A 15553-nucleotide genomic window follows, 5' to 3' on the forward strand; every position below is an offset into this window, starting at 1 on the left:
AGCAGTTCTTCCTCCTTTTTAACTCTCCAAGCAAATACTTCACGTGTTCCATCTTCCTCCCCACCCCTTCTCCAGTAACCAATTAATCTGGGAGAGCTGAAAGGCCTCCCCATTTAGACCTTGAAAAGAGTCCGTTTTCCTTTCCTAAGGCACAGGCTTCCTGGATCTTCCAGGGTAAGGAAACGCTCTACCAAGTGGAACAGCAGGGCTTCTGCTAAAGGAGGTGGGAAAAACACTTCACACTTTGAAAAAAAGCGTGAAGATGGCACACAGACATAAAGAAGGAGGGTCCAATGTCAGGCAACTTGCTGGCAGCAGAGCTTGATTGCCGGTGTCCTTAGACTTGGGTGCTGAGGACAACTGAGGTCAAGTGTGTCCCTGGGAAAGCTGTCTAAAAAGGCTGTTTGGGGAGCTGAGCCGTGATTGGTTTGGGCTATAGGACCAGAGAAAAGGTTCCCGGAAGCCAAGCCTGCCACGCTTGAGCCGAGGCCTGGGATTCGCATTAGGCCCAGGCTGACTGCCCAGAGGCTATGAGAGGATAAGTTAGACAAAGGTATTCGAGTGTGGAAGATCAGGGGTGTGAATGGTCTCAAGTGCTACGTTTTCATTTGATTGAACAACTAGTAGGAAACAGTGTGGTTAGTTCAACAGAGAAGGGACATAAGGAAACTGATAATTTTTAGAAAGATTACTTTGGTTGCTTTGTGGGACATATAAATTAAAAAGCAAAAGGTGCTCAGAGGCAGGCGTTCCCACTTACTTGGGAAAGCGTAATTAAGTCCAGCCGGACGGAGATAAAATGTTTGCACCGCGTCGAGTCAGGTCTATCGGTGGGTAGTAGAAAGTGTCACCACAATTTCTCAGGGCAGGTTGGGGTTTTGAGGACTGTGACAAGGGGCCTCAGAGTGATGCATCATCTGGTCGCCCCACCTTCCAGCCTGTTCCTCTGGCCCCATGCACCTGTCCCTTGAATGGTTCTGAGTGTTGGGAAAGCCTTCAGCCCCAGTCACTGTGTTCTAACTGGAGTGTTGTCCTCCAGCTATGATCATGAGGGCCGCCTGACCAATGTGACACGCCCCACGGGAGTGGTGACCAGTCTGCATCGGGAAATGGAGAAATCCATCACCATCGACATTGAGAACTCCAACCGTGATGATGATGTGACTGTAATTACCAACCTGTCTTCAGTGGAGGCTTCCTACACAGTGGTACAAGGTAAGCCCCCCACACACCACCACCCCACCCCAAAATTCACCCCTAGACCCAGCTAGCCAAGCCCAGAGGTGTGGGTTACCAAGCCTGAGAGGACTTCCAGAGACCTATCGCACCCCTCAGCTTGCTATTTTAGTGAAGTACCCACAGCAGACAAACTCTACAAGAGCTCAACCTTGTAGAAAATGACTTAATCGAATTCAGGAGAATGTCATCTATACCGAATTATCTAGATATTTGGGAATGTCTACAGGCTTATCAATTGACATCCCATATGCTCTCCCCCCACTGCCTACCTCTCCATCGCCAACACTTCCCAGCAACCCAACACACATAGTTACCTTCTCAAAGGCTGTTTATTCTCTTGGGCCCACCTTTTTTTTTTTTTTTTTTTGATGGGCTGGGGGAAGATATCATTCTGATTCTCTTTTCCAATCATTTGTTTGTTGAGTTGGTTGTCCTGGAATCAAAGCTCTTGAGCAATCTCTTGCCAGGACTGGGATCTCAAAAGTTTCTGACCACCCCACGGTTACTATTGCTGTTCGACATGACATACGGTCCAGGACAAGCACAGGGGCTGGCAAGAAAAGGAACTGTGCAGATTAATTTTTCTTTTAATTAAGATATAATGTCAGTGGGTTAGCCCGTTGTCAGAAGATAAAAGTGTCCTCTCCGTAGATAAATGGTGACATTTCTGGACTATTATCCCACAACAGAACCTGTTTCAATGACTCTATTTCTGCTGTGCCAAATGATTAATGATGTAGATTCTGTCTTTCGGCATGATGGCCGCAGTCGCAGAAGCGACAGGTACTCATTTGCTCACTACCCCAGCATCTCGGAGGCCAGCCCGGCTGGACGCCTCTGACCAAATGATCAGGAAGCAATATATCTGTGAAAGGAGTCTCTGACTCACATTTCCTTCCTGGAACTTTCTGATAAAGGAAAAGGTCAGAAGTCTGATTGACTAGCATTGCTTCCATTTGGGCAGGTAAATGCACGTTATCAGCACCGACTGGCTCAGTCTACCTCACGTTAGTTGAATCTCCTTAGAGTTCTCTTGAGTGGAGGTGGCATCATGGTGGAGTCAGCAGCTAAAGTATGAGGCACAGGATGGTTGCTTTTTCTCTTGATTTTCTTGAAGAATCCTAGACATGATTTGCAGTGGATCTGACCTGTGGCTAAACCATCAACTTCAGGTTAGATGGTAGGCAAAAGGGAAAAAAATATATATTTAAGTAGTTTGGGGTTGGTTTTTTTTTCCAGTTAAGCTAAAATATGTTAAAGAGCAAGGATTTGATTGACACAAATTGTGTAGGCAATAGACATCTTTAAATGTTTAAGGGTACTATTAATAGTCTTCAGTGAGTAAAAGAAAAATATCACAGCATAATTATTTCTGGAGTGCCACATATTAATAATGTTTTTCTTTCCACGGATCAGTAGCATCTCTGTACTCACCTTACCATTGTGTGTGTGTTAATTGAAGGCAGCCTGAGACTGACAGCTGCAAAGTACCATGGAAACCTAGAAAAACAAGGGTTCTATTCTCTTATGACTGAGTGGATAATTTATTTCCCTGTCCCCACCCCCACTTACATTTCTCCAGATCAAGTGCGGAACAGCTACCAGCTCTGTAATAACGGTACCCTGAGGGTGATGTATGCCAATGGGATGGGTGTCAGCTTCCACAGTGAGCCCCATGTCCTAGCGGGCACCATCACCCCCACCATTGGGCGCTGCAACATCTCCCTGCCCATGGAGAATGGCCTCAACTCCATTGAGTGGCGCCTAAGAAAGGAACAGATTAAAGGCAAAGTCACCATCTTTGGCAGGAAACTCCGGGTAAGTGGTTTCACCCAGCTTATCACCATGAAGTAGCAGGGGATACACCCTGTCATCAGGAGCTGTGGAAATCTCCTGGTTTCCAAGCCTCCATTACTCCTTTCTTCCCTGGAAAAGGCAAGGCTTTCCCTCAGGAGTTAGAAGTTAGGAGCCACATCCCTTTGGGACTGATACCTTGGGGAAAACGTTCCCCGTTTCCTAGGACTGAAAAAGGTGGGGTTTTACCTTATGCTAGAGCTAGAGAGAGTGTTGGCATTCTTTTCACACTAGCCATCTTCTTCCTCAGCTTTCACTGTTTGGCCAGTTCAACGGATGAATTGGTGCCCGTGTAACTTGCTAAATGCTTGAAGAACAATATTTTATAAGGTATTCTTTCCACTCAAGGAGTTGACAGTCCAGTAGAATATATAGAAGCAGGATAATCCGAAGGGTTAAGTGAGAAGATAGAGGCTTGGTGGGATCACAGAGGAGGAGATACCGCCCAGCCTGTGGGGATCAGGGAAGGCTTCCCAAGAGGAAATCACAAGCCAAGCACAGTAGGAAGTTTTAACCAACCCTAGCTTCCACAGACTAGGAACTTACCCACAAGTTACACCTCTTAAAAATTAACACATAATATTTATTGAAGATGTTTATGATATAAGCACTATGTTAAATGCTTTACTTGTATGATACTATTTTCAGCAGCCCCGTGGGGGTTGTTAATAATATCTTTATTTCTCAGGTGAGGAAACACAGGCTCTGGGGAATCTAATTAACCTGTCCAGGGGCACAATGGCTAAAAAATGGCAAAGCCAGATTCAGCCCCAGTTCCGTCTTTCTATGTGGTTCACTTGCCCAGTATTCTTAATCACCAGGCCACACAGCTTCTTGTTTCGATCCCTGGGTATCCAGATAATCTGGGTCCCGCTCTGGTTACTTACCTGACACTCAGAGGGACTGTTTCTTACCCCCAGGGGGCCATCCTAGGGGTCCCAGGCGTCATCAAATTCGGCTCGTATTTATTGAGCTCCATGAGCTAGGCACTGTGCTATGCAATGGAGATACATGGCACAGCACATACAATCCCTGCGCTCCTGCAGCGGACTTTCAGGGGTGAGGGCAAGAGGGACAGATAATAACTAAAGGAAATAACTGAAGTAATTGTGGATTGAGATAAGCACTAGGAAGACAGTAAACAGTGGAACACGGCAGGGTGTAACTAATGCTTAGGAATCCCTAAGAGTAGAAGGCTTACCACTCACAAAACTTGGGCCATAATTTTTGCTGGGTTATTAGAGTGAAATTCAGACAGCCCAACTGACCTCCCTGCAGGACCCAGGCCACTCCATATTACGATTCTGCATTTGTCTAGGTGAAGTTTAATTCTCCACATTAGGTTATCAGCTGACTCCTGTGTTTTTCTTCCTCTGCTGGTATCTGCAGAGTTGCAAGCTGCAGTATCCTCCTAAAGACAAAAACGAAATGAGATTAGTAGCTAAATCCTCAAGGACTGGATTTCAGGGCTGTATAATTGATTTTTGATACTCTGCACTGGAGAAGTTGATTATAAGTAGTCATCATGCCTTTTCTCTGATAAATCAGTTAGGCATTTCGACTAAGTTTTCAAAATAAAGTTAGATGTGGCCCTAATATAAAATGGCTATACTCCCAACTCTGAAGGTGAAAAATCTTACTAACGGGACTTGTGGAAATCAGCAAAAGCTGGGTGCGCAAGTCTCCTAACTGAATTCCTGCCAGGGTTAGATTCGCTGGCATCATGTTTATGCAAATCAAAACACAGCTTTATCTATCAACACCTCAACACTTAATTGTCTAGTGTTAGTTCCTGTAACAACAATCACATATCCATTTAGCTCTCTTAAATGAAAATCACTATGAGATTATAACAGGTTGAGTGGACTGAAAATGTAATTTGAAAATGAGGGAGAAAGCCTGGAATTTATTTGCATCTCATTTATTTTAATTCAATTCATCCATTGTTTAGTGAACGAAATAAAAGCAACTCCTGGCAATTGCAGGGGAGCCATTGGAAGAAGGTGTCAAGGAAAGGTGGGGTGTGATGTGGGATGGATTAGGAGAACGGGGGAGGGTCCTTTGCCTCAGCGACTCCATGAGCCCATGGCAGGGAAGTCTGCAGCCACTAAACCAAAGACTCTTCTCTCCTTACCTTCCAGCCTGACATTTCCTTTCACTCTATTTTGATTCCATTGTCAAATGGGGCCCTGAGATTTTTCATTCCTTCAGAAGATGTTTACTAGACTAGACTCTTAGGCGAACATTACGTTTTATAACCATTTGTTTGGTTTCCTGTGTGTGTCTAGTTTTATTTTCTCTTTGGTATAAGTCCCTTCTGTTATTGGGGCTGCAAATTAAACCAATACCTCAAATTCTAAACAAAAGGAGATGTTTTACCAAATGCCAACTATATATCAAGCGCTATGGAGCGAGTAGACTATAGAGAGCTAAAACTAAATTCTTGCCATCAAGGAGCTTACAGTCTGGTGGAGAAGACAGTGTAGGCAGCGTGATGTAGGCTATAACAGAGGTTAATATCACAAGGAAAGGGGCACTTCATTGTATTACTCAGGAGAGGGTAGGCTGTGGGCAGATGACAAGACCTGAGATCGAAGGGGCACACAGTCCACATGTGTCAGGCCGCTCTTAGTGGTGACTCGCTGTGTTTGTTACACCTTGTGATGCTGTCATTTCAGCGCCTGACCTCTAAGGCTGCTGTGGAAGGGGAAGAGGGCTTAGATGGTTGAAGGGGCTGGATTGAGCAGGGCTGGATGTGGTATGCATCATTTCTTCCCACCCTAGTGAGAGCATGGTGGGGTGACTTCAACTCACCTCCAAGGAAGCCCAGGAAATGTTGTCTTTCTGAGCGCCTAAGAACAAGAAAATGAAAGCAGAGTTGGTGAACTCATAGCAGGGTCTCAGGCACCCCAGTAGGGTCTGAGGGTTGACAAGGGATCAAGAAGGGCATCACAGAAGAGTTGAAAACTGAAGAGCGGTAGGAATTAGCCAGGCAGAGAGCTAGGGAAGGGATGAGCAGACAGAAAGTGCTGCTGTGAAACAGCAAAGAGGTCAAAAGAGGGAACGGCATTTCAGAAAACTTGAACTCCGTTTGACCAGAGAGGAGGGGAATGTGTTACACTGGGGTGCAAAAAAGAGGGAGCTAGCCGGGGCCACACGTGGAAAAGAGCAATTTGCTGGGCTGGCGTTGATCCTGAAGACAGTGGGGAGCTGTTCCAGGGTTTAATTAGCAGAGTGATGTGTTGGGATGTGTAGCATTAGAAAGATCTCTCAGAGCCCAGAAATAAATCCTCACTTATATGGTCAATTAATCTATAACAAAGGAGGCAAGCATATACAATGGGGTAAAGACAGTGTCCTCAATAAGTGATGTTGGCAAAACTGGACAGAAACATGCAAAAAAAAATGAAACTGGACCACTTTCTTACACCATGTACAAAAATAAACTCAAAGAGAATTAAAGACTTAAATGTTAGACCTGAAACCATAAAACTCCTAGAAGCAAATATACACATCACTCTTAGCAATATCTTTTGAATATATCTCCTCAAGCAAGGGAAACCAATGAAAAAATAAATAAATGGGACTACATGAAACTAAAAGTTTTTTCCCAGCAAAGGAAACCATCAACAAAATGAAAAGACAACATACCGAATGGCAGAAGAGATTTACAAATGATAAAGGGTTAATACCTAAAATATCTAAAGAACGCATAAAACTTAACACCAAAAAAACAAGCAATCCTATTTAAAAATGGACAGAGGGCCTGAAGAAACATTTCTCCCAAGAGGACGTACAGATGGCCAACAGACACATGAAAAGATGCTCAACATCACTAATCATCAGGTAAATGCAAATCAAACCACAGTGAGATATCACCTTACACCTGTCAGAATGGCTACCACCAATAAATCAACAAACAAGTGTTGGCGAGGATATGGAGAAAAGGGAACCCTCATGCACTGATGGTTGGCTTGTAAATTAGTGCAGCCACTATGGAAAACAGTATGGAGGTTCCTCAAAAAATTAAAAATAGAGTTACCGTATGATGCAGCAATTCCACTTCTGGGTATTTATCTGAAGGAAGAAAAAAAACCACTAATTCAGAAAGATATATGCACCCCTGTGTTCACTGCAGCATAACTAGTAATAGTGAAGATGTTGAAGCAATCTAGGTGCCCATCAAAAGATAAATGGATAAAGAAGATGTGTGTATATGCAATTGAATATTATTCAGCAATAAAAAAGGATGGAATCTAGACATTTGTGACAACATGAATGGACCTAGAGGGTATTACACTAAGTGAAATACATCAGACAGAGAAAGACAAAATATCATATGATCTCACTTATATGTAGAATCTAAAACACAAAATCAATGAATAAAAAAAGTAGAAACAGATGTGTAGATACAGAAAACAAGCTGATGGTTGTTGGCAAATTATATATATATATATATAATTTTTTTAATGAATAGACAATAAAAAGCAAGAAAGCAAAACTATCATTATTTGGAGAACAAGAGACTCAATTGAAAATATTTTACAAGCAATAAACAAGTTCAACAAATGTAACTATACATGAGTACAAATTTTAGATTTTTATATGCCGGCAAAATCCAACTTTGAGCAAACAGAGGCAAGTTGCCAGAGCGGCTGCAAACTGGTCTCCACCACATTTACTAAGGAAACTCAGAGGCTGAAGCAGCTCACGACGTGTGAGTTTAACACTGCCCTTCACCTTCCGGGAAAGACATAGAGCACGGCCAGGTGTCAGACACTAGGACGGACATCCTGCCCTATGGATGCAGGACTCACAAACTGCTTAAATGCGGAGACACCAGTCCCTCACCAAGCGTCACCACGATTATGACAGAAATGTATCCTTCATCTCTGCAATGCCACCTCAGCATTCATGGGGGAAAAAAACAGACAGACCTCTCAGGCTCCCTCAGGTGTGGAGGAGGACAGGTTAGAAGGGGACATGATAGGAGGAGGGAGACCACAGCAGCCGTTGCAGTGATCCAAACTAAATCAGCAGCAGTAAAGAGAAAAAAGAGGAGGAAGCGCGATCTGGGAGATCCTAAGCACACGCAGTAACAGGATTTGGCAGCTAGCTGGGTTCCTCCGACATGCTCGCCTTTTGAGGGTCCCTCTCCACAATCAGAGAGACCCGGAAGCCGAGTAGCTCTCCAGACTTCCAGGGCTGGCCATGCTATGTGAAGGAGAAAGCCTGGGAACAGAACCCCCAAACTGAGGTATCAGATTCCAACAGCCCTGTCCCTGCCTCTTGGAAGGGGGAAGAAATTCAACGAACTATCATTAAAGTGCAACCATTTAACCAGCACCATGTAATTTTCACTCCCCCGTGGATAGCAGAGAATCTGGGGAGCAGCAACTGAGGGTGTCATGCATTGAAGCAAATAGCCTGGCTTCTCCCAGGGACTGGCACGCTGCTGGGAGTCGGGCTAATTGAGGGGTGTGAGGGCCCAAGGCTCTGAGCTTCCCTGGAGTTCAGAGAAGACCAAAAAGCCCAGAGAAGCGATCACAATAGAGCAGTGCCCAGTGAAATTCTAACCTACCCGGCACCCCTTCTAACAGCTGTCAGCAGCTCTTCTGGATAGGCTGGTGAAATATAAGATGGCAGATGGATGGACCTCAAACCACATCCTTCCGCCAAAAGCTTTATGATGCTTTGGCAAAACCTGGAGTGTTCATCGCTTCTTCCCTGCCCACATTTGGTGTGGGGAGGACTTTCGATACCCTCCCAAGGCCTTTTCAAGGAATCTCATTGGGAAGAGCCCACCCCCCTCCCATCTTCCCCTCACCACACACCACTCCTTTCTCTGTTCTCTCTGGCCTTTCAGAAACACATGACACGGTTGCGTCAGGGCATCTGTAAGGGCCATGAGCACAGCGACCGCCTCACCACCACATCCCTGGTGACAAGCGCTCTGTGGTAGACGCTCAGACAACAGGTAATAAGGAAAGTGTGATGACCATGTCCCCTTAAGGCTCTTCCTGCGAAGGTGCTTAGCACATAAATCCCACTTCCCCACTAAAAGCAGGCATGAGTTCACAAACACGTTGCCCCTATATCTGTCAGGAATCTTTCTGCTGCAAAAGACAAGAAGTGCACTCAAACTAGCGTAATAAAAAAGGATACGCTTGGTCCTGCCTAACAGCCCCCACAAGAGAAGGACTAGCTCAGTGACTCCAGAAACCCAAAGGATGTCATCAGGCTGAGGTCTCTCTTTCTCACAGCCCCTTCCATCCCCCAGCAGTGTTTCTCTTGGCAGTTGGCCTAATTTTTTCCTACAGTAGCCTGGTGACCTCTTCACACTGGTGGGGAAGGGGATGGTTCAGGCAGACTTGGTCAAAGTGGACTCCAGGCTGGTGTCAGCTCAGCTTTGTGATCCCAGAGGAAAAAGGAAAGGACCTCCCCCACCGTCGTTTTTAATCTTTTGGAGGAACTGTGATTGGCCTGGCACAGATGGAGCTCACACCCCTGGGCCAATCACTGGTCAGGGAAATGGGGATCTGATTGGCCAGGCCTGGGTCACATGTGTCACATGTGGACACATGGATCTTGTGATGGTCATCTCAGTAAAACTTCCTAGACAAGGGAAACCTTATAGAAAGGGGGTGCTGTACCCAAAGAAGGAAGAGATGGTAGGTTAAATCACACTCACATACACACACACACCCCCCAAATATATTCTACATCCTCCAAAGCCTAATCGTAAGGCAAAAGGCTGGCCCTGAGGATCGGTAAATGTATTAATGCCTCCTCCCCTCCCCCCAGAAAGCTCTTTTGCTGGACTCTCAGAAGGCAGAACTGAAACTGACCCCTTCTACTAAGATTTAAAGCTTACGTGCTTTCCTAAAATGGATTTAGTGCATGGTTCCCTCTGAAAAAGAAGGCATATAACCTCTCTCTAGGATATTTCCTCCTGATTATGATTTACATAAAGATTGCAAAAGCAAGAAACAGCTACATGTGTAGGTGGCAGAACAAAAGAAAAATTGCTTCCAAGATAATCTTCCATCATGATATTGGTATTAGTGTTATTAGTATTCCAAGAAGGAGTGGGAGTTAGTAATTTTGTTTTGGTTTCCATATAATTAATATGACATTGCAATTACACGTTGGCTTGTGTTACTTTTACTTTTGTGGCAAATGACAGTGACAGAGGAGCACAGTGTGAGGCAGCCGTGCATGAGTGTGTGTGCGTGCACGCGCGCACACACACACACACACAAACTCAGTTCTGCATGGAGCGCACTCAGATGGGTCTGTTAACATACACAGTCATTGTGAAAGCCTGGGTTTCATCAACTCTTTCCTGCCACAGCGCATTCATTCTGCACCCACCAGAATGTTTTTCAAATAGCAATCATGTTCCTGGCACTGTATAGGCACTGAGTGTGTATATTGGTGAGCAAAATAGAAGACTCTAAATTGTGAGCTGTGCTCGTATAGGCAGAACAACTTGTGATAAATTTAATATTAGCTTCAATAATACATGATCAGAAAAGCAAATTTCTGCCAACACATAAAACAATGCATTCCCCCAAGCAAGTTCCACTTTGGGGTGACTTGCTGTTTTGGAGGGTGTGATGGAAAAGTGGAAAGATCCTCATGAAGCTTCATCAAAGAAATCGTTATGGGGCCAGCCGAGTGGCACGTTGGTTAAGATCTGGCTTGGGACGCCAGCTCTGAGCAGCTGGGCTCCGGTTCGGATCCCACATTAGGGCGAGTGATGCTGCACCCTCTACAGTTAAAATGGTGAACAGCTCGACCTGGAGCTGGGCTGCCGTGAGTCGCCAGTGACAGCATAGGCTGCAGTGAGGCTGCAGTGGGCTGCCGTAAAACTACCATGAGCGGCCGGCAGCCAGTGTGAGCTGCCAAGAGCTGCTGTGAGCCGCCGTCTAGTGACCGGCAAGCGACTGCCTCACCTGGGAAGAGCACAATGATAATACCAACATGGGCCAGTGAAGTGACGTCCTCTACAACTAGACGGAAGAACAAAAGGACAGCAACTTGTCTGTTCCCCTTCCCCGATTCCCCAACACTGTTCCCCTCCCCTAATTCCCCAATAGAATCTTAAAAAAAAATTTTTTTTTAATCGTTATGGATGCTATAAATAAAATATAGGGTTGGGGATAATAGGGAATATCTGATTTAGGTTAATGCCACTCTGAGTAAATGACATTTGAGCTGAGAACTGAATGAAGAGGAAGGATTTTCCAGGACTGAGATGGAAGGAAAGGCTCCTATGCTAGGCCCCATGCAAAGGCCCTGAGGCAGAAGAGACAGACGGTTAGTTGTACCTTGAACAGAAGGAGTCAGCATGGCTGGAACAAACTAGCTGGGAATCAGGTCAAGGGTATGTATGGGGTCCTCCTTGACCTGTAAGCTTCATGAGGGCAGGGGCTAGAGCTGTCTCACTCTAAAGTGCTGATCACAGTAACAAGCACACAGTAGGTACTCAGGAAATATTGAATGAATGGGATTTTAAGTTGATGTCATGAAAATCTGTTCCCTTTGACCTCTATTAATTCCAAATCTTGCGGGGAGGGGGCAGCCTTCCAGAATGACTCTGATGGCTCTTTGGAATGAAACCTTTCAGATATTTGGAGCTCACAGATGTCCTGGTCACATTTTCTGCTCTCGGGTTCCCATGGTAGAACCTTAGATCATCAGAGTTGTCAGGATTCTTATACTCAGTCTAATTCAACCCCCTCATTTACAAATGTTTGTTGAGCACCAAGCGCTGTCTAAAATAATAGGGACATTAAGAAAAATAAGATAAAGTCTCTACCCACCAGAAGCTCACAGGCCAGATAAGGAAACTGAGGCACGGTGGTAAAGGCACTGCTTTGCAATGACAAAGTTAATCATGGTCAAAACGGCAACTCACATTCAGGTCTACCTCGCCGCCATCCAAAATAGCAAGTCATCCAAAAATAGTGTTTGCTTGGGGAATACATTATTTAATGTGTTTGCAGAGGCTTACCCTTCTCATTATGCATTATTTAAGCTAATATTAAATTTATAGCAAGTTGTTTTGTCTGCACAAGCACTGCTCCCAATGTAGCACTGAGTGTTGTGTGGGACCTGGGGAGAAGCTGCTTTTTAAATCCCAGAAAGGAAATGAAGATGTCATGTAGGCCAGGTGAATAACTAAACTCCCCAAGACAGGAATTCTGTTTTTAAACATCGCCAGACATGGACCATCTCATGCCCTCCCTCGCTAATAATCTTTTTTCAGTTTCCCATACTCAAAGCATGATGGCTGAACGGTTCTTGTATGAGTCTAACTGCAATCTTTCCTGCTGTGCTGCAACGCCATTTCCTGGAGGAGATCTAGCCCAGTGTTAATTTCCTCCTTCGTGTTTCTCAAATCACCACCTCCCATCACCGCCCCTCGAGCTAAGTCAGAGTCACTGGTTATAGGCCCAGCAGGGCCATTTTGACGACAGCGTTTCCTTTTCTCAGGGTTTTTTATGAACCTCCTTGTGACAGGCGTGTGCTTGGTGAGATCAAAACATTCGGAGGGGAGATCCCACAGGGGAAGCTACTTCCCAAAGTCTACCCTCTGCAAAAATAAAATCCATGCTAAATAGCTGAGTTTTATTAACTGGGGAAGCCAGGCTGAGGAAAATGCCCGATAATTAAAAATAATGGCTTCCTTACAAATACAAAATTGTATTAATTTAAAAATTGGTTTCTCTATTGCTGAAAACCTACCGAGCCAGCTGGGAAGGGAATTATGCTGATCCTGGCAGTGGAAATAATTCAAAATAACTTTTATGTTCTCCAGGAAGCCTCAAGGTTAATTTAAATATTGTTAGATGGGTAATTTAATTTGGAAAAAGAGAACAGTGTGGCTAAATTAAAGCTCCTGCACAATCTAAGCTGGGGGGCAGGTGCCCAGGAAGGGTTGACGATGCCTGTCGAACCCTCCAACATCTCACACCCCACAGCTGAGGTACCCCCTCTTCACAAATGGCACCTTCATAATTAAAGATATTTGATTCTAATCAAATTACACAACTAGCCTGATCTCCTTGGCTCAGCTTCCAGTCAATTTATCATATTTAATTATTAGAAGGATTGGGCATTTTTATAGAGATTACATATTTCAGGAATTAACTTGTAGTGACATCACCAGGATGGCGATATAGGTTGGTCCTGACTTCACTCCCCCTCACAAGAAGAAATAGCAACTCTTCGTAGACAAGACACAACCATGCAATCCAGCAGTTCCACTTCTGGGAATATATTCAAAGGAAATGAAAACACTGTCCAAGAGCTATCTGCACCCCCAAATCCATAGCAGAATTATTTACAATAGTCAAGACATGGAAATAACCTAAGTCTCACCAATGGATGAATGGATAAAGAAAATGTGGTATATATGTATACAATGGAATATTATTCAGCCATATAAAATGAGGAAACCCTGCCATTTGCAACAACATGCATGGACCTGGAGGGCACTGTGCTAAGTAAAATAAGTCAGAGAAAAGACAAATACTGCATGGTCTCACTTATGTGTGGAATCTTAAAACAAAAAACAAAAAAAAAACCCTAACTCATAGAAAAAGAGATCAGATTATTTATTTGTGGTTACCAGGGGGCGGGGCTAGGGGAAGGAGTAATTGGAGGAAGGTGGTGGAAAAGCACAAATTTCTAGTCGTAAGATAACTAAGGATTAGGGAGCTGACGTACAACATGAAGACTGCAATGAGCTCTGCTGAATGATATATCCATATATAATAGTTGTTAAGACTTCTCATTACAAGGAGAAAAATACTCGCTTTTCATTTTCTCTTTTGTCTGTACGAGATGATGAATGTTAACTAAACTTACCGAGGTAATCATTTCACGATATATGTAAGTCAAATCATTAGGTATCCACCTTCAACTTATACAGTGATGTAGGTCAATTAGATCGCAATGAAACAGGAAAATGAAAAGTTAACTCAAACCAGAGCTATAATAAAATCCCTTCCCGGGGACATGATGAATTTGGTAATAAAGTCCTACCTTAAATTATCAATGGCTAATGGTTAGTGCCTATTCTTTATGGTTGGTGCACCCAGGTCAGGGGTCAGAGGTCCGTCAGCTCTAAGTAGTAGCAACAAACTCAAATGTTGGCAGTCAGAGGTTGGGGACCCCTCTTCTGTGCTTGTCCACTATTCAGTTCTTTCTGCAATCTTAGCACCCTGACATTCTAATTGAGTTGTTATAATGATAGTCATGCTAATATACATGATTTATATGTTGGTACCTCTCAGGATTCTGTGTTATAGTATATATTCTCATATATATATATATATATATATATATATATATATATATATATACACACACACACACACATACAGATACACACATGCACGTTTATGTTGTGCGTATATGACTCACCTATTGGTCTCTCCCAAGTAACTGCAGATAGGGTTGCATATCCCACTGAGTGCATTTTAACCCAAGGTGCACATCAGAATCACCTGGCCTCTATTCCCTGGGGGGCTGACTCAGCACTGTAGAGTCAGTCCCGCAGCAGGGCTTGGAGGGAGCAGCCCAGGTGGCTTAGAATTGCAGGCCTGATGGAGAGCCGCTGGTCAGAGGGGCGGTACTGAGAGGTGGACACAGCAGACTCTGTGTTGGGATCCTGGCTCCACAGCTTACTACGTGTACAAACTTGAGCAGGACACTTCACCTACCTGTGCTTTGCGTGTAAAATGGGGGTAATCATAGTGCTTGCCTGAGAGTGTTGTTGTGAGGATTAAATAAGATGAAACACGGGCAGTGCTGAGAATATGGTAAGCCATTGCTTCGTTGGTGTCATTCGTCCTTGCATTCCCGAGCAGGCACCAAGCCTGGCCTTAGCACAGATTTCATGTTCAATGAATAATAAATGCACTGGGGCTGCATGATGTTATCAAAGAGAAGCACGCGGTGGGGGGGAAGTAAGGAAAGGCAAGGAGGCTAGGAGGAGACGGGAAACACGCAGGCATGGTGGGGTCACCAGCTGTTGGCTCAGGGAACACTGAAAACCTTTCCCCCTTGCTGCCACATTATTCATTCTGCCCCCTAAAGCATTGGTGAGGGCTTGAACAGAAATTCTTAAACGCATAGCTTTAAGAACCTTCTGCAGTTGTCCCAAGTGTGGCAACCCCATGTGGCCGAACGTCTGTCTCAGGAGGAAGTGGTCGTTCTGTCCCCAGCCTGTGCTTCGCTCTGGATATGGTGATTCTACTTTGGGATCAAGACCCCAGTAATTCTGACAGCATTTGGACCCATTAAAGAAAATGCTACCCCCTCACTTTTTGCCTTCTCGGCTCTTCCCAGTTGCTGCAACTTTGATGACGTGGATCTTCCCACTTGAAGTGGTTTCCTTACAACGCGAAGGACTCACCACCTTCATTTCTAGCTCCATGCTTCGATG

The 15553-nt window shown here is 44.5% G+C and overlaps 1 protein-coding gene across 1 annotated transcript in view; it reads left to right on the forward strand.

Annotated features, from left to right (window-relative positions):
- The window catches only part of TENM2 (teneurin transmembrane protein 2), a 141211-nt gene that overhangs the window by 106476 nt on the left and 19182 nt on the right, over positions 1 to 15553 (forward strand). The window contains exons 14-15 of the mRNA XM_019635981.1: positions 1040 to 1215; positions 2822 to 3057. Of these exons, the coding sequence (XP_019491526.1) occupies positions 1040 to 1215; positions 2822 to 3057 (412 nt within the window). The remainder of the gene's footprint in view (positions 1 to 1039; positions 1216 to 2821; positions 3058 to 15553) is intronic.

Source organism: Hipposideros armiger, unplaced genomic scaffold (genome assembly GCF_001890085.2).
Source record: "Hipposideros armiger isolate ML-2016 unplaced genomic scaffold, ASM189008v1 scaffold_25, whole genome shotgun sequence".
Classification (NCBI taxonomy): domain Eukaryota; kingdom Metazoa; phylum Chordata; class Mammalia; order Chiroptera; family Hipposideridae; genus Hipposideros; species Hipposideros armiger.